At 44.9% G+C, this 20188-nt stretch overlaps 1 protein-coding gene across 1 annotated transcript in view; it reads right to left on the bottom strand.

The window, feature by feature from the left end:
- The window catches only part of PNLIPRP3 (pancreatic lipase related protein 3), a 33432-nt gene extending 18826 nt beyond the window's left edge, over nt 1–14606 (bottom strand). The window contains exons 1-4 of the mRNA XM_056120327.1: nt 14558–14606; nt 6792–6946; nt 995–1114; nt 187–318 (exon numbers count right to left, since the gene is read on the bottom strand). Coding sequence (XP_055976302.1) covers nt 187–318; nt 995–1114; nt 6792–6946; nt 14558–14606 — 456 coding nt within the window. The remainder of the gene's footprint in view (nt 1–186; nt 319–994; nt 1115–6791; nt 6947–14557) is intronic.
- Between the last annotated feature and the right edge of the window lie 5582 nt (nt 14607–20188).

Raw genomic sequence — 20188 nt, 5'->3', positions numbered from 1 at the left:
TGGGGGATGGGGGGGTGGGAGGGATACTGGGATTGGTGGGGGTGGAGAATGGGCACTGGTGGTGGGATGGGTACTCGATCATTGTATAACTGAAACCCAAGCACAACAACTTGTAAGTCTACAACTGTACCTCATGGTGTTTCACTAATAAAACAAAAACAAACAAAAAAAATGGGCCTTTCTTACCACGAGGACATCAATAAAATAGGCCACTTCAGCACCGACCACTCGGAGGTTGTTGACAGCGTGGAGATACTCCAGCGAACCGTTGATCCAGTCTAAATTTATGCAGTTCACATCTTCTACTTGGAGCAATGCCTGGTCCAAAGATTAAGTGTTTGAGAAAACAAGAATCAAAGAAATCCAAAGGGTCTGACCACTTTCTCTTAAAATGAAACAGGATCATGCTGTTTCATAATGAAACATCATCATCCTCATCTCATCATGAGAACCCAGTGTCTGCAGGGCACTGTTTGAACCCTGGATGGAACCTGTATTAGCTTATTTAGAACCGAAGGAACTGAGGCAAAGTAGGTGAATCAACTTGTACACGACCACAGAGCTAGTAAGACGAACCATGCAATGGATTCAAATACTTCAGTTCTCTTACTCTATATGACTTTATAAATAATTCATTGCTCACTTATGTTAGCAGTCTATTAATCTTGAGTATAATAGAGGAACATTAATTTCATGGAGTGAACTTGGAAAAAAATTTTTTTCTCCTCAAATTAAATAAGAAATTGATCATACCATTCAATCTTTTGTCAAAGGTGAGAATTTACCAAAGAACAATTACAATAAATGTGCTTTTATTATAATCTGTGCAATTCATAATAAGTGAAGACAAATGGGAATTAAATCATTCAACTGAGGCCTTGGAACATGGACAGTCTGAGTCCTGAGGGGAGGGTTTCCATGAATACTCATTAATGCATTCACATTAAACACAAAGCGTTTGTGCCAGAGTGAAGGAGAGCTATTCGCATCATACATTACACATATCTCGCTGCCATTTGCCGTCTGTTTTCCATCCGGGTATGTTGATCCGGGTGATCTTGTTTGTCTCGAAGTTTGAACGCCGGATAGTCAAATAATTAACAGCACTGATCTCCTGTTTAAGTGATTAAGGTAAAATAATCATTCAAAAATAATTCAAATAATTCGGAGACAATTAGAAATAATTGGAAAATAATTGAGAATAACTCAACTCATTAAAAATAATCCCATTGATATAAAATCCAATAGGATTTATTGTAGATATACTCAAAATTCTTCCACTAGAATTTTTAGCAATCTTTTAAGATTGATTTTTTTCTGAAGAGATTGTTCTTGTTACATTTTGCAGAAGTACCGAAAGTACTGATGCATTATAGAATACGATCTACAAATTTAATCACGAGCAAAGGAAATAAACACGATTGGTTTCTTCAGACAACAATGCTGAGTCAGTTCCAATCAGAATTTTAGTAAGCCCGAATTCTGCATAGCACTTCTGTGTTGTCTACGGAATTTAAGAGAATTATCTGGAGGCCTGGGAGCATGCTACAAGGAGAGCTAAATAGATTGTCTACTCCACTTTATGACTAAAGAGTAGAGGTTAGACTCTTCCCACATGAAACACCACACTACATTTTAAAGAAAATTTTATATGACTGCATGATATCTTCTGCAACCTTTATGGGTAGTCAAATCCATTTTACACGCAAACTCAAAGACTTTACAATACTGTGAACTTAAGTGATTTTCTTATAAGGACAACATTCAAAGGCACAACTATATGCGATTCTATTGAGAAGACTCGAATCTACAAAGAGCAAGTTGGACACCAAGAGTGAACCCTACAACCGGAAAGCAACACTTTTGATATTTATGTAAGAAAGCAAAGAGCTATCAACTAGCTACTTGTGTTTAATGGCGATACACAGTGAATTGCACCATTTTCGAGTTAAAGTGTCTCCAGGACTGTAAACAGACAATTATGAGAATCATAAGTTGGTTTACAGAGTAATGATAATAAAGTGAGCCCACAAAGCTTTGCTCAGGGAATTATGGCAAGTAGTTTAGAGACCAGCTCGCTCCACCTTTAGTTCGCTGGGATAGGGGCAGTGGTTCTACCCAGTAGGAAGGGGCATGGTGAGGGGTCATTTCTCTTGGCTCACAAGGCCTGAACGGGGTTTGCAAATCCACCGGTCTCCCTCCAAAGTCACTTGCAGAGCTGCTGAGCTGCTGGCGCTCTGGTTGTGATCTGTGCAGATTTCTCTACCAGAGCAGATGCGGCCGCCAGAGCAGATGCGGCATTAGCTCATGGGCTGATATAAGCACTAGTCCTGGGACTTTCTAGGAAGCACTTGTCTGCAAAATAATGAAATCCAAGTGTAAACATGTGTCCATCTGTGTATTTAAAACGATCCAGATGTTCCTTCTAACTCCAGCAAGAGCCCCTTAAACACTTCCTACAGTCTTGTTTTTATACCATAAAGTAAAAATGAGAGAGAGAGAGAGAGAGAGAGAGAGAGAGAGAGAGAGAGAGAGAGAGAGAGAGAGAGAGAGAGAACAGGAGGTAAGGTGCTTGCCTGGCAATGTTGTTGTCACCAGTTGGGTCCCTGACACTAGCTCAGATCCCTCAAAGTGCCACCACAGCTCAGAGCCAGGAGTAGCCCCGATGCACCACAGTTTCTAAGCACTCCACATTCCCCAAAAAAACCCAGCTCATTTGGACAGGTGGTTTAGTAGAGTCTGTTTAATTCTTGCCATTTCCTGGGAAGAGTTTGTTAAGTGGTCCCTTAGCAAGCCTCAACGTGGCAGTCCGGAGACAGGGCCATCAACAGACCCCTACTGCCACAGAAGCCACTGAGAAGCTTTAATCAAGGTGGGAAAAGGGTCTCCATAAAGCAGAAAAGGAGATTTTGCTTCACTTCCTGCTTCACTGAGGGCAACCCTCTGAAAATAGCATGCTCTCCAAGCCACTGGGGAGCCCCTTCACCCATCAGAAGCAGCCCATTCTGCCCGCTGCCTGAGGCAGGGCATGGAGAGGGGCCAACAGGGCTAGTTAAAGGGTCACCGCATACAGTGGGCAGGGTATTTGTCTTGTGCCCTGTGTAAGGGCAAAACTGACACCATGTCAGGTGGCAGAAATCAGAAAAATCAGCTAGGCCTCAGGTTCAATTCCTGGAACTGAAACACTCTCAGTTTCCCAGCAATAAAACAATGTGTAACTAGCCAACCTGAACCCACCTGGGAAAGTTCCTGGGCTCAGCAAGTGGGCTCAATCAATTCTCATAATGACCCAGAAATTGCCTTTTGTTAACCCTAAAAGAATAAGTAGCATTTGTACCATAAACTAGTGGAAACTATCGTTTAACTATTGCCTGACCAATGTTCCCCTAGACACTTGCCAAAACACCTTTGTTTGGTAACTAAGATTTCTTTCTTAAACAATAAGGCACGTACTGCTTAGGTGATCAAACCTGATATAAACCGCTTGCTGCCTGAAGTTGGGGTCGCTATCAAGAGACCACACTGTGGGTGAGATAGTTGACCCCAGTATACTGGAATAAAACTCCTTCTGCTTTTGCATTATCATGTTTGTGTCTCTGTCTGTCTTGCCACTTGGGAACCCATAGTCCGGGGCTTAACAACTGTAGACAGGGGTTTGATACCTGGCACCCCATATGGTTCCCTGAGGCAGACGTGAGCTATGGTCACAGAGACAAGGGTCGGTGGTTTTGGGTCTCTTTGTGAGGAAAAGATGGGCTCTCTGCTATTCAATGAGCTGGCAATAGGGCCCAGACCAGACTTGCCTAAGCTCTGCAAGTTCCAGAACAGGTTGGATAACTGCCACCCCATATGGTCCACTGAACCCCACCAGGTGTAATTCCTGAGCTCAGAGCCAAGAGTAAATCCTGAGCACCAAACAAACAAAGTGACCAGGCACTCTCATCTCTGAGCCCCTTTTCCTCAAGCACTCAGGGAATCTCAGTGACGGCCGTCAGCCCCTTCTCCCTGCCTAGGGCAGCCAGCTCCTTCCCCAAGGGACCTTCCCAGCTCTGGACAAGTTTCCAGTGAGGCATGTTCTGGCTGTGACGAAAGGCTGCAGGCATAGAAACTCCATGTCTGTGCATCACCCCTAGCGATGAATGAGTCACAGGGGTACAGAGTCACGGGTCCAGGAGGAAGCGGGTTGATTCTATCCCAGCTTGAGGGCAGCTGCACAGCCCTGCGACACTCCTATTGAACCACGTTCACCCTGCACCACTCCCGAGCCCGGGAAGGGCGTACGTGAAACCCTGGCACGATTCACTTCTGCTTTCTCATCAGCAAAGGCAGCCGGACGTGGATGAGATGGCCTCTGGGCGATCCTTGCTTCCAGGGCCCTGCCCCAACTCCACCAGTGTCTTCCTGGTCTTCAAGGAATATGGGGAGGCTTCTTCCTGTCAGGCCAATGTGCAGGCGCACGCTCAGGCCTGGCTTGCCACACAGGCCTGGTGTCAACACCATGAGGAAACCGGAGGCGAAAACAGGAGGGATGGTGGCTTCGACCACCATTCTGTGAGGAAAAAACAGGGGTCTCTGCTGTGCTCGAAGCCCAGCCCAGCACTGGCCTGTATTCTAGGAGGTCCCAGGGCAGGCTCACGGCAGCGGGTAGAGATGGGCCAGTTCTTAGACCCAGGCTTGATAGCAGGCATCTGAGACTAGAACAGAACGGGCAGGTGCCCAGAACAGAACATTGTTCTCGGTGCTTTACGTCTTATGAGATGTGTGGGAAGCACCCACGCGTGACCATATCAACCTTCTCTTCTAGAAGGTTTCCACCCTCCCACATGGAATTCCGTTCCCGTTAGGCAACAGCCTTCCAGGACCTCCTGTCCTGTCTTCAGTGACGACTGTCCCACTTCCTGTGCCGATGAATGTGACCCTGCCAGGTGCCTCGTGAAGCTGGAATCTCTTGGTGTCCGGCTGGTTGAACAGAGTGAGCTTGAGCCAGTGTCCTATGTTAGGGAACATCTGTTGGAATATCCGTCTTCCTAGCACTCCTGTGGGGAAGCTCAGGGCTGGGCATGGCATCCCTCATGCCAGCTTTCACTTCCTGCATGCCCGGCTACCAGGCAAGTTTCCCTGAGTCTGCCATAGCTGTGAAATGCAGCTTTCTGTGACGGTGCAAACAGTCTCTTCTTCGTACTGCCAAATCAGTGACCACTAGGCCCAGGTGGCTCCGGAGCCCTGGAAATGGGGTCGGTGTCGCTCAAGAACTGAATCTTAACTGTATTTAAGGTTGACAGCTGGGGTGTAAAGCTGCTCTTCCGTGAGATTGCACAGAATCAATGGGCTCTGCAGGGCCTGGGGTCCCAGCACCCTGCAAGGGGAGACTCCAGGACACCCCAAATCCTTACAAGGGGGAGATTACAGCTCCCTGCAAGGGGGGAGACTCCATGTCACCCCAATTCCTAACAAGGGGGAGGTTCCAGGCCTCCCTTGATCCCTATAAGGAGGAGACTCTAAGAACCCTGGGAGAGGGAGATTCTGGGCCACCCCATCTCCCTGCAAGAGACTTCAGCCAGACTAAACATCCTGAAGACTCGGGAGGGCCCTGGCTCCCAGACACAGCCAAACTGGACCAGGAAGTTCTCCAGTTTGTTTCTAAACCGCCCCCACCTCCCTTGGCTGGGTTGGTGCGAGAGCTTGCTGGTGTAGTCCGGCCCACCCTGCAGGCAACAGGCTCTGAGCACCAGCCTCCTGAGGCCTGTGTCCCGGCAACCTCCTCTGCCCTCCTCTCTTCTCTGCCTGCCTTTGCCCTGTAACCATCTCCATCAGGCCCCGAAAGCCTCTCCTGACTCCTGCCCTCCGCTGCCCCCCAAGTCTTTCAGTGCCCCCAAGACATGGTCCCGGGTGCTGTCTCATGTCCCTGATGCATTGTAGGCGCTGTTGCTCCATCACAGTCATGCCAGCAGCCGAGACTCAGTGCTCAGACTCCCTGGGACCTGGAGCTCAGGGCTTGGGGCAGATCCACATCCATAGCCCTGGGGGCAATCCTCACCGCCCTGGTGACTCCTAGCACCAGTGGCAGCACAGCCTGGCAGGGACAGTCCAGCGGACCAAGTGACAGGAGTGACACCAAGGATTCCCTGAGCACTGCTTTGGGAGGTCCAAATGTGGACATACAGTTAAGGAAAGGAAGTAACAGATTAGCCCATGAGAAACATCCTAGTCAGAGCAATCTTTACATTACAATGACAAGACATAATAAGAGGAGACTGGAGAGATAGTACAGGGGTTAAGGTGCTTTCTTAGTATTTACTGACCTCAGTTGGATCCCTGGCACTGAAGGGTGGGGGAGGAAAAAAGAAAGGATGGAAGGAAGAAAGAAAAGAAAGGAGAGAGAGAAGGGAGGGAGGGAGGGAGCAAAGAGGAAGGAAAGTTAAAGAAAGGAAAAAGGAAAGGAAGGAAGGTGGGAAGGAAGGAGGAAAGGAGGGGAGGAAGGAAGGAAGAAGGAAGGAAGGAAGGGATGAAGGAAGGAAGGAAGGAAGGAAGGAAGGAAGGAAGGAAGGAAGGAGAGAATGGAGATAGGATGGATGGAAGGAAAGAGGAAAGAAAGAGAAAGGAAGTGAGGATGGATGGAAGGAAAGAGGGGAGGAGGGAAGGAAGAAAGGAAGGAGGGAAGGAGGGAAGAGACAATAGGAGAGAGCTGTCCCTTTCAGTTAGTAGCCCAAGCCACAGTGCTTTACCCAGGTCTTTCAGGCTGTAACTGTTCGTATTGTACCAACAGTCTGTGCAAAGCGCCTCTCCCTTACCTGATGGACAAGGAGGTTCCGTCTGGTGTAGAGCAGAAAACGCGTGTCTATCTCCTCTGGAGACCAGGGCAAACCTGCCAGCTGCCGAGACAAAGTCTGGGTCCATGGGAAATCATCCTTGAAGCACCCCAGCCGTTCATAACACACTTCTTTCCCTGCAGCAGAAAGACGACGTTAGGAGTGACAACGTTAGGGCAGTTCAGCAGCCCCTGCCCTAGGAGACTGTGTTTCCCGCTCTGAGGGGTTCACGGACATTAACCTTTAAGTGAAGCAAATGGAGTCTGACTCAAAAATTATTTACGAACAAATTTTCATTGCTTCTCCTCCAAATAAAGGTTTGTTGATAAGAAATAAATGAAAACAGCGCTAGGCGCGGAACGTTCACAGGGTTGGAGCTCGTGTGGTACAGGTGGGGGCCTGGGTTCGACTGCTGGCACTGCACGTTCCCTGAGCATCACCAGGAATGATTCTCCCCAAGCATCGAGACCGGAGCAAACCCTGATCAGCTCTGAGTGTGCCAAACTAAGCACAAATGTGCAGGAAGGAGCAATATCCCCTGACTGTCCCCAAACCCAGCTCTGTCCCTAGTGGTAGCCACCTTTAAACCTGACTGAGATTCTGCATAACGTTCGGCGGCGTTACCATGCTCAGCTGGAGCCTCATGTGATCTATTACTCGCTGCGGTGATACATAAGGGTGTAACCCACTCACCCCTGGGCCAGCCAGGATGGGGCAAGGCAGAGCAACTCTGACTGCTGACCGGGATTCTCAGAGGATGGGCTGCTCTGAACCCGGAGCTGGAGAACGAAAGGCAGAGGGGCCCCGCCTGGGTTCAGGGGTGGAAGGTCAGAGAGCAGGAGGGCTGGTCAGGGAAACCAGGCAGGTTGAGTTATTGAAATGTGACAGGAGCCTCGAGGGCGGATAGACCAAGGCAGATGGTGTGGCATTCTCAAGTCTGAAGAGGTGCCTGGTGTCTGTCTGGGTCTTGAAGGGCCACGGAAACAGCAGACCAGCCCAGCTTTTGCTAGGATAATCGTTTGCACCAGGATGAAGGGCTATTGCAGGAAAAGCAGTCAAGGAGCCAGGAGCAATTGGAAAACAGATCCCTTGTCTTTGGCAGAGCCTCAGTGTTCCTCTTATGACCCTGGAGTGGCCAGCAGGGTGAACTGTGTAAATAAGAGTTGATGTGCAGTGACCACCTTCTCTTCTCTGTTACCCAATTCTCCCCCAATAACTGGGTCTACTTCCTCTGCCATGCTTTGGGTGTCAGGGCAAGGGGCACAGGGGGCAGGTAGGGAGGTTGTAGAACTCTCTTTCAGGGAAGGAGAGTAAATGATTGGGATCAGTACCATAATCCACTCTGGAGAGGTGTGCAGATGGAGAAGTTATGTGCTGATGGGATGCTATAAGCAGGTGGAAATGTTATAGGCAGATGAAGATGCTGCATGTGGATGAAAATGGTGCATAAGGATGTTGTTTGCAGATGGAGATGTTATACGCAGATGGAGATGCTATATGCAGATGGAGATGTTATATGCAGATGGAGATGTTATAAGCAGATGGAGATGTTATATGCAGATGAAGACGCTGTATGCAGATCTCAAGGAAAACCTTTGGTCAGTTCAAGGTGCCTGTCTTTTACCACACAAGAGTAGGGGTCTATACTTGATGGTCTCTTCTTGTGCATTTTTGTTTTTTGCCCTTCTGTGGCTGAGATCGTCAGTCCTATGTACATGTTTTCATTCTAACATCTTCTGTATCTCACTGATGACAATTCTGATGAGTAAAGACATCTGACCCGCTTTCAATCAGATATTTAGAAATTATGTTGTGGTTTGGTAGCTTGCTGGGCTCTCTGAGAGGGGCGGAGGAATCGAACTCAGGTCGACCATGTTGGCCGCTTGCAAGGCAAATGCCCTACCCGCTGTGCTATTTCTCCAGCCCGCCCTCACGGCAAAGCCTGGCAAGCTACCCGTGACATATTCGATATACCAAACACAGTAACAATTGTCACAATGGAGACGTTATTGGGCCCGCTCAAGCAAATCGATGAAAAACAGGAGGACAGCGACAGTGATATTGTGATTCATACTTACACTTTTCTTCTGTAGATTTTATTTTGCCTCATAAAGAAGTATTGTCTTTTATTCAATAAAATGATCTACTTTTCCTTTACAGCTTTTAGGGTTTGGTTTGGTTTAGCAAAGTCTTTCTGACACTGGGAATATTAGTAATGCTACTCCTTTAGTTTCTCACTTTTGTTGTTTCACACTTTTACTTTTGTTGTTCTTTACTTATTTTCTTTCAAGTATAGTTTAGGTAACATGGTTCTAGTAGCATTAACATTAATGGTACTGACGTACAGTGACTGCACTCCACCTTCACAAAGAGCCCAACACCCTCTACCACAGTCTCTATGTCACCACTGGTTTGATTTTCACTGCCACCCTCCCTACTGCTTGGTGGTCTGAGTTGTGTGATCCAAGGTCAAAGCTTTGTCATATTTCCCTGCTGTCTATGCCCTGTTGTTGCTCTTTTTAACAGAAAAACAAAAAATGTAATTCATTTTTGTACTTCCTGAACGTTTTTATTATATAAATAGAAAATAATAAATAAGGACCCAAGCATTATATTTCTAAAGATATCACGCTGTTCTGAGATGCCACTCTTTTACTAGCTGGGATTTCTTTGGCTATAATGAGTAAGATTTCTCATCTAGAATGCCAATTTTTCTTTTCATGAATTTATGCAGGCTTGATAATTTCAATGCCTTCCACACCTGTGCCTGTTCTCTTTGTTTATTTAAATATGCCATCACTAATATTTATGCTCTTTTAGTTTTACTAAGTAATCAACACATAGATTTATCAGTTAATATTGCTCTTCCCGGTTCTCATGAATAAGCCTCTATTTTTACTTTTATTAATTAAATTCTTCCTTCACAGTTAATTGTTCCTCTAGTTCCTTCAGCTTTTGAGCTATTATTTTTAGATACATTCTGCAACTGTAAAGCTTTATTTCTTCATTGATCTAAAAGTTCCCTGAAGAAGCCTCTGAAATGCAGGACATTACATAAAGCTAGTGCTCTTTGGTGAAGAAAAAAATATATATATAAACAGTCACATTAGCTCATAGTTTCCCTAATTTTTACTCTCAAAATGAATCATTGTCCTATCAGATGCGAACAGTCCTTGCAATAACAGCAGAACACTGAAAACTAGATTTATTCACTCAAGAAATGCTGATTTGTGTGTCAGTTAGGAGCCAGACCACATTCCCAGCAGGGGCAGGGGCATGATCCCAAGCCTCCCTGGAACAGAGTCCAGTGGGGAGTGTGACTGGGGTTAGAGAAAGAAACCCAGCTGGTGTCCAAGAGGCTGTTCTGGGAGGAGCATGGTGGGAGGAAGTTTTCACTTCATCCCAGGGCTGGGAAGACGACCCTAACCCAGACCTAGTGGGGGAAGACAAGGGGAGGGCAGGTCAGCATCCCCCACAGAATGAAGATGGCAGGAACATGTCCAAACAGGAGGCGGCATGAGGGAGGCAGCCCAGATCAGTGCTGGGAGAGCCTGTTCCCTGAGCCTTTGGCTGAAATTTCAAATTTAGGAACCTCCAGAGGGAAAAGGTGAGGTTTAGGGTTTTTTTTTTTTTGGTGTGGGAAGTAAGGCACCCAAGGAAATTCTTAGGATTTACTCCTGGCTCTGCACTCAAGAATTACTCCTAGTGGTGCTGGGGGGAATCATATGGGATACCAGGGATTGAACTTGAGTTGAACACACGCAAGGCAAGTGCCCTGCCCACTGTACTATCTCTCCAGCACCATGGGATTTTGGATTTTGGGTTTCTTTCTTTCTTTTCTTTTTTTTTTTTTTTGCTTTTGTAGTTTGCATCATATTCACTTGGCAGGCAAAATGACTTAAGGATACACAACCATACATGTACATACATTTTTCCATCCAGTTTTACTGCAAGCAAGCACGGTAACCAAGCACAGTCCTCCCGTTGTACATCGATTTGCTCGAGCGGGTCCAGTAACGTCTCTATCATGAGACTTGTTGTTACTGTGTTTGGCATATCGAATATGTCACGGGTAGCTTGCCGGGCTCTCCGAGAGGGGCGGAGGAATCGAACTCGGGTCGGCCATATTGGCTGCATGCAAGGCAAACGCCCTACCGCTGTGCTATCGCTCCAGCCCTTAGTTTTACTGCACATTCATATATTTTACTACAGAAACATAGACATGGCTGGTGATGCTGTACAGCCACAGGTCCTTCTCTATAGCATACTCTGACCCCTTTCTGAATCTCCAAATCATCTGAATTCTGGAGCACATCTGGCCCCAGAGGGTTGGTGAAGGGATGATGGGGAACCCACAGGGAATGGGATGAAAGGGGTGACAAGGCAAGCAGGTGACCCCAGGAAGTTTGTTGGAAGGACAGGGTTTGATGATGAAGGAGAAAGAAACCACTGAAGGCATCCACGTAGAGGTCTGTATAGAAAAGGTCCTTGATCTGAGTCAGGATAGCCTCTCTGTTGAGTGAACTGAAGCAGATCAAGGGCAGAGAGACTGTTCAGAGGCTCTTATCCAGAACTGTACCAAGAAATAATGTTACCACAAATCATGGTGCCAGCAGGGCAGGCCATGAGAGGAGCTCAGGAGCTGAAGGCGGGGCCAGCTGACCATGTCTGTTTGCTGACTAATGGGCAGTAAGGTGTGACAGAAGAAAAGTCAAGGATGACATCAAGACTTTGGGCTGCCACACCTGGAAAACTGGAATTTCCGTGTGTGTGTGTGTGTGTGTGTGTGTGTGTGTGTGTGTGTGTATTGGAAGTTGAAATCTTGGAATAGATTTGGGGGTAGAGATGGAGGGCCCTATTCGGTTCATGCAGATTTTATATGTCTAGTGCCGTCCCTGGAGAGGTCACAGTGGCCGAGAAACATGAGAAATCCCAGGGGATTTCAGAGGGACAAATGGCTTTGGGCATCATTAACTAAATGTGGTGTTTAGATCCATGAGTAGGAATGAGATCACCAGGGGAGGGATTGCAAGAAAGAAGAAGGATTGTCCCAGACAGAGTCCCAGGACACCACATCATTAAGGACAAGGAAGATAAAGGGGAACTGACAAAGAGGCAAAGAGAGCCAAGAAGTGTCAGAGATTTAAAGGATCTGAGGACAGTGAGGCCTCTTTGAAGTCAACCTAGAGTTGACGGCAATCAAGAATGTCAATTAGATGAGGATGGACAAGTGGCCGCAGTCTAATCAACGTGGCTGCCTGCTGACCATAGCAAGGGGAGGTCCTGTGGCCTGTAGGTATAAGAGACTGACTTGAATGAGACCTAGAAAGAGGGAAGGGAGTAATAGGAAAGCCACGAAGACTAGTCAGAAGTGGAATTTTTTTTAGGTTGAAAAAGTAACATAATTGTCATGTTGCTCGGAATAATCCAGTGGAAAGGAGAAAAACTGGTGATGTAGGGGAAGTAGAAGAAAGTATTGCTGAGTTCTGTGTTTGAGCAGGTTGGCAGAGCTACGGTCTCTGCCATGGAAGGGAGCAGTAACAGTCTGTGAGAGAGAGAAGGCAAGTGTGTGTAGGTAGCTGGACACAGAGATGGTGGAGACTTATGGGCAGCTCTTCTCTTCATTTTTATTTCCTTCATGAAACAAGAATCAAGGTCCTCAAGCACGATTTTTGGTGGCAGGAAATTGTTGGAGGTTAGAACAGAAGCCAGAGAAATGCAGAAACCCAGGGGCCCAGGGAACGGAATGCTTGAGGGAAGGAAAGTGAGATAACTTGGCAGTGTTGGGTCCACTTTAGTTTATCGGCATTGGATTCACAGTGAGATGGTCAGCAGAGCATATGCTTTCCCCAGACATGTTTAGCTGTACAGGAGCAGCCACAAAGGAGCCCAGATGTTGGATTTAACCAGGGGTGATGGTTAAAGTGAAGCCAGAGCAGAAGAGAGTTCTGATGTGCACACTAAGAAAGGATGCTGCCTAGAACGTTTAAAATAAAATATGAAGTTGCATGACATTTATATATGCATGTATGTGTATACGCACACATCCATTATCTCTACATGGAAATACATTATACGGCTGCCAAAATGAAAAAATCAAGTCTATAACACAGCTGTATTATTTTCCTTATTACATCTGCTAAAGCTGTAACAGAATCCACCTGCATTCATTTTTCTGGCATCTGACATTTTACAATCGGTGCTTGATTCGATGAACTTCCAAACAGGAGTCGCTCCCTATTGAGAAGCTAATATTTCTGATGGGTTTAGAAAAACCCCATCAATCACAAGAGTGTCTCCAGAGCTTCCAACAGTGCCTAGAAGAGACGGGGGTACTGTAGTGGCTGATTTATAAAGGAGTGTAGAGGAGTTAGAGAGACAAGACAGCAGGTAAGGTGCTTGCTGTGCATGCAGTCAACCTAAGTTCAACCCTCAGCAGCACATAGGGTTCCTGAGCCCTACCATGAGTGACCCATGAGTACACAGCCAAGAGTAACCCCTGAGCATTGCTGAGGCCCCCAAATGAAACAAAAATTTGAAAAAAATATGTAGGGTCTTGAAAGAGGGCCAAATGGTTGGAATGTATGCTTTGTATACTGGAAGCAAAGGTTTTTTATTGTACTCTCTATTTCCAGTACTACATGGTTCGCTCTGATCCAGTACAGCCAGGGATAGCCCAAAAGCATAATAGGGGGTTCGCCCATGAAAAAAACAAGATGTATTAGTGTTCTTGTTCAGAGAGGAGTTTGAGGGCAATCACTTAGAGGTAATAACAAAGAAGCATCAAACTGGAAGGAGGAGACCTCTGAGAAGAGAAAGTGATTAGGGAGGATTTAACTCTTTTAGAACTATCAGTCTAACTTCTTTCCTGGAGCAGGAAATCCTGGAAAACAGCACAGCTCCTGACATACCAAACTAATGATAATTACAGCTCCTTCATTGTTAATCCCATAGTGGGATACTGGAGGGAAGAGAATGAAAGTCACAGAAATTCTCTCTCTCTCTCTCTCTCTCTCTCTCTCTCTCTCCACCCCCCACCCCAAGAATCGAATTCAGCTCCCTACCCCAATCCCCAACATTAACACACAAACATACATCGCAAGTGTTCTACCAGCTGACCACATCTCTGTCCTTTTCTACTCAATTTTAGTTAAAAAATATCAACTAACTTTTACGGTTTATAGATTCAGTATCTTCCCAGGCTGGTAAGAAAAGAGAAAAATCAATTACTACTGCACAGGAATGCATAAAGAGTCCACAATATAGAACACATAAATCAATGAATATGGAGCAAATTCATTGAATTATATTTATATAGTAAATGTCTACAGACCAATACCCTTCCACAAAATCATGACCCCCACAAAAAAATCAATGCGGATGTACCAATCAGCATTAATTATTCAGTCAAACATCTATTGAGTACCTACTTATGTGTGTATTTTCACAATTACTACTACATACAGCTTTCAAAAAAGAAGAAATTGAGACCTGAATGAGTGTGTTACCCAATCAAGGTCAAGTGGCAGAGCTGTGAACCCATGTGCATCCTGACTTGTACATTCCTGGAAATGAATGCCTTTCACATGCTCAGCAGTCGTTCAGCATGGCAAAGTTGATGCATTTTCTTTCGATAACTAGATGACAAATACACACATGCACAAATGGCAGTCTTTAAAATCTGTGTCAATATTGGATGGGAATATATTCATGACTTTAGATGGAACATTATAAATAAAGAGTCTTACCTGTTGACTTGCCAAAGACTAGGAGAGTAGCGATCCAAATTCCAAACATCTACGTTGATTATCTTAAATCACATAAACTCTTCCTGAGGATCTCTACTTATGGCTTCACCTCAGTGTAAGACAGTAAGCCGCTGTATTCCAAGTGACAGCACTCAATATCCAAGCTTTAGAGGAGCATGGGCTGCGCACCGCCTTGAATTTCCTTCTGTCCTGCAGTCTGCAGGATCCTCAATGTCTGGCTTCATGCTAAGAGATATAATTAGTGGGGCGTGTCTTGTGTGATGTTTGGTAATTAAAACTTCTGAGGTTTGGCTGCTTCATCATTAGTAATATTTTGGTTTAGCACAAACTGAGTCACTCCTGAAAGTTCTTTCAAGACCTTGGGATGCTAGATAACATTTAGAAGGTGGAACTGTTTCTATTTTTTCAAACCAGGTGTTTTGTGTAGTTCGCTGTTCCAGGTTGATAATAAAGCTATTGTTTAGGAATGCCTGGGGCCAGTTCATCTGGGCCCCAGTAACTTTCCCAGAGATTTTCCCTTTTAATCCCAAATTACAAAGTGGCCCTGTCTTTGGGTTTCTTATTACAATTGCAAGATACCCATCAGCAATAATCATCAGTAACTGCAGAAAAAGGGGTTCATTACTCAGAGCATTGCACTATAGCACTGTCCTCCCATTGTTCATCAATTTGCTCGAGCGGGCACCAGTAATACCTCCATTGTGAGATTTGTTGTTACTGTTTTTGGCATATTGAATACGCCATGGGGAGTTTGCCAGGCTCTGCCGTGTGGGTGGGATACTCTCAGTCGCTTACCGGGCTCTCCAAGAGAGACGGAGGAATCAAAACAAGTCGGCCATAGGCAAGGCAAAAGTCCTACCTGCTGTGCTATGGCTATGCTCCTCATAACTCAAAAGACCTAGAAATGACAGCAAACTTGGGCTACAGTAAGGTTGAGGGGTTGGGTGGAGATGAGAGGGGGGCAGGTCTCAGAGTTTTCAGAGTTAAATCTTTTTTTTTCCTTTTTGGGTCACACCCAGCAATGCTCAGGGGTTCCTTCTGGTTCCACACTCAGGAATTACTCCAGGCGGTGCTGGGCATTGAATGCCAGGCATTGAACTCAGGTCAACCGCATGCAAGGCAAATGCCCCACCCACTGTACTATCGCTCTGGCCCCTCAGGGTTAAATCTTTATGGGTGAATTTAAAACATAAAAGCTCAGGAAGAAGCATGATAACCTCTCAGTATCAGTATTGCAGATTATAGTGCCCCAAAGTAGAGACAGAGTATGTGGGAAATTGTCTGCCATGGAGGCAGGTGGAAGGTTGGAAAGTGTGTGTCGGGGGGAATATACTGGGGACATTGGTGGTGGAGAATGTCACTGGTGGAGGGATGGGTGTTTGATCATTGCATGATTGAAATTCAAACATGAAAGCTTGTAACTGTATCTCATGGTGATTCAATAATGAAAATTTTAAAACAAACAAAAAGAGCTCAGGAAGAAAGGCAACAACACATCAAAGCCAAAAAAAAAAAAAAAAAGGAAAGAGGGAAGAAACACAAGTCACACCAGCTGGTCAATAACCTAAATCAACCAGAACTGGTCAAAGGAAGGAGGTGCCAGAGTGGAGGTGGGTTTGCCTGACTCTTAACTTGTTAGTCCTGACAACTTAGACGCCTTGGTCAGAGAACTTAGGCTGGGTGCTTGCTTTACAAAGAGCAATGAAGGCTGTTAGGGTTTATGCCACACTAGATTAACTGAGTGTTTTCCCCGATCCGTTTCTAAAAGTAAAAGTCCATGTCATGTAAACGGATCTCACTCGATTAACTATGAGTTAACTAGTGAACATGGCTACTCCATTCTTTGTACCGGTGGCAATGGAACACCATGATGGCCACCACCTACTGCAGACCCATACTGCACCCAAGTTCTCGCTCTGAAGTGACCTGGGGCTTTTCTCTCCTGTAAAACGGCTTCTCACGATTCCTAGGCACTGGGTTATTTAGGTGATTGAATTACTTATTATATGAATAGTACCTAGTACATTGTGGGCTGGAGCGATAACACAGTGGGTAGGGCATTTGCCTTGCATGCGGCCAACATGGCTGACTCGAGTTCGATTCCTCCACTCCTCTTGGGGAGCCCGGCAAGCTACCGAGAGTATCTCGCCTGCACGGCAAAACCTGGCAAGCTACCCATGACGTATTCGATATGCCAAACACAGCAACAAGTCTCACAATGTTACTGGGCCCGCTTGAGCAAATCGATGAACAATGGGAGGACCGTGATCATGACCTAGTTTATCGTAGTACTAAATCACATCACTGTCACTGTCACTGTCACTGTCCTCCCGTTGTTCATCGATTTGCTCAAGCAGGCCCAGTAATGTTTCCATTGTGAGACTTGTTGTTACTGTGTTTTGCATATTGAATACGTCATGGATAGCTTGCCAGGCTTTGCTGTGCGGGCAAGATAGTCTCAGTAGCTTTAGCTTGCTGGGCTTCCAAGAAGGGCAGAGGAATTGAACCTGGGTCGGTCGGGTTGGCCGCGTGCAAGACAAACGCCCTACTGCTGTGCTATCACTTCAGCCCTACTAAATGACGTATTTAGTAGTATATTGTAGATACTAAATTATGTGGATTTATTACTGCCATTTCAACTGTGTCAATGAATATGAGTAAAGTTATGTTCACATATAGCTAAATATGCCCATCTCACTGGACACAGGCTTGTACTTTTGACCCTACATTAATGGAAAGTGATGAGCAATTCATTCCACAAATGTTCTCAGTCTCTCCATTTTTAAATGTACGAAGAAGATGACTTAAAGTATTTCTTGGTTTTTTTTTTCTGAATTTTTTCCTTTCACCACATAGCATTAAAAATTCACAACATTTATGAGGCATTCAGTTCTTCCATACAAACCTTGTTACATTATGCAAGAATCAGACAAAGGAGATATTATGAACAAGGGTAGTTCCAAGCCTTAGGTTGAAATATTTCCTGGAACATTGAGCAGCTTAGTCCAGCTTGACATATAGACATGCAACCATCAGCAAATAGAGTTTTCAGCAGTATCCATCTCATAGGAGGCTGGCATATGAGTGCCCAGGAACTATGCCTCAGAAAAGACTGAAAGTTTCACCAGTGAGAACTGGTCTTCTTTTTCTATGTAGCATTTTAAAAACCAATCTTGTCAGGCATAGAACTAGGATAATAATAATAATAATAATAATAATAATAATAATAATAATAAAATCGATCGCTTCGCTTGATCACTTGATATCTCGTTACTCATCGATTTGCTCGAGCGGGTGCAAGTAACGTCTCCATTCATCCCTGTTGTGTGCTAGTGCAGCCCAATGTCATCTGCTCATTCTAGGAACATGAAGAGCCTCAAACCGATCATTCAGGGTCTTGACGAAGAAGTCTGACCATCTCGTAGGTGAGCGTCCATGTGATCTTTTGATGTCCCATGGAATCTAGTTGGTAATGGCTCTAGTCCAGCGGTAGTCTCTAAATCTCATTACGTGTCCAACCCATCTGATTTTCGATGCCTTGGCAAACAAGAAAGCATACCCGATTCTTGAGTGTTGATGGAGGTTGGAACTCTGGATTCTTTCTCTCATTTGAGTGAAGCGTGATACTCCAAGCGTAGCTCTTTTGATTCCTCTTTGAGAGACCCGAATAGCATTCTCATCCTGTTTTCATAGGGCCCAGGTCTCTGAGGCGTATGTTAATGCAGGAAGAACAGTGGAATCAAAGAGATGTGCTTGGAGCTGGAGGTTCTTCGTTCTCTTAGTTATTTCTTGAAGGTGTTCCAAGCTGCTCTCTTCCTCCTGCGCAACTCAGGTGCCAGGTCATTTGTCATGTTGACTTCTCGACCTAGGTACACATAACTGTTGCATTCAGAGATGGTCATTCTGTTGAGAGTGAATGGAACGTTAGGAACAAGACTGTTTCTCATGAAAATTGTCTTTGTGAGATTCAGCTGTAATCCGACCTTTCCACACTCACGGTCGAAGTTGGTCAGCATTTGTGCCACTTGGCTGATGTTTGGTGTTATGAGAACGATGTCATCAGCAAAGCGGAGGTGGTGTAGTTGCCGACCATCTATCTTCACTCTCATTCCTTCCCATTCCAGTCGTCGCATGATGTTCTCATATTATTATTATTATAATAGCATAATTATTCACAGAAATTCTAAGAAAATAATCTCATTTTTCTGAATAGGACCTGATCCCAGGGGATAAACACAATGTCTAGAACTTTGTAGGTATTTAATAAACATTTTTAAATGAAAAAAATACACAAACCTTTAATGATATATAGGGAAAAATCTGAAAATATCTCTCCTCCATGTTTTCACCAAAGTTTTCAATGAATCTGCTTTAGCACTTAGCATTTAGTAAGTTAGACATTTACATGTTACCTTTGCCCCTTCAGTTGATCAATTCTGGGATAAGGATTTGTTTCCGTTCATTTCTGGGATGCAAGCAGCTAGCAATGGGTCTTGTAAATCAGACACGTGGTCAATGTGCAAAAAAAAAAAGAAAAGCATTAGATTTCATTAATCTCACATCATTCAAGGAAATTCTTACTCTAGAGAAATTTTCTTTCTGAGAGCTGAAGACCCATTATACTTGAACAATTATATTTAATGATGATGAGAATCCACAGATGCATGTTAACAGTGTGGCAGTTCTGCTTGAGAAATCTCATTGAAAGGAGTGAACAATTACTCTCAGAAGTTCACCACAAAAATCAAAGATGGACTTATACATGACAGTATACCCAAACAAGGCAAAACAGCAAATCAGCTGAATTCTTGATTGAGAATGGTGAATAATTAAATTATTTTTGCCCCTGACAGGGTACAGTCCTTTGAAGATTTAGTAGAGCAGGGAATCTTTTAAGATGTCATTGTGAATATTTCCATATCAATGTTGTAACCATGAAGAATGTAGCTGTAATTTTTTAAGATTGCTTTCTAGGTTACACTTTTTTTATTTGTTTTTTGGGTCATACCTGGTGATGCAGAGGGGTGACTCCTGGCTTTTGCACTCAGGAATTACTCCTGGCGGTGCTTGGGGGACCATGTGGGATGCTGGGAATCAGCCTCGAGCAAGGCAAATGCCCGACCCACTGTACTATCACTTCAGCCCCACTAGGTTGCTTTTAACATCTCTTTAAAAGACCTAAGATTTCAATTAGACTGGTGTCATGGCCAGTGGGGGAGGCAAAGAAAGAGTGGAATGGAAGGACAAACACCCGAGTAATTGTAGCATTCCTTCATTTCATTGACTGCTCTCTCAGTGATTTCTATATACCAGGCTACAACCTCATTTCTAATGTCATAGAAAAACAGACAACAAAGACCATGACTTTTGGATATTACAGTGGGGAGGCAGTCAAGCTCCTATTTTATAAGACAGAAGTAAATTACGGAGAACGGGGAAAGGTGATTTAAATGATCTGGACCAAAAATAAAATAAAGCAGAAAAAGGAAACGAGGAGACTTAGGATTTGACTGTTGAAGGTGACTATTCAATGATGTAGATCAAAGAGGCCTCATCAAAAGGGAACATGGAGCAAAGGCTCGAAGTTGGTGAGAAAGTTATAATTCTCCA

The sequence above is a fragment of the Sorex fumeus genome, unplaced genomic scaffold (genome assembly GCF_029834395.1).
Source record: "Sorex fumeus unplaced genomic scaffold, SorFum_2.1 ptg000043l, whole genome shotgun sequence".
Classification (NCBI taxonomy): domain Eukaryota; kingdom Metazoa; phylum Chordata; class Mammalia; order Eulipotyphla; family Soricidae; genus Sorex; species Sorex fumeus.
This window is presented reverse-complemented; position numbering and strand designations above follow the sequence as displayed.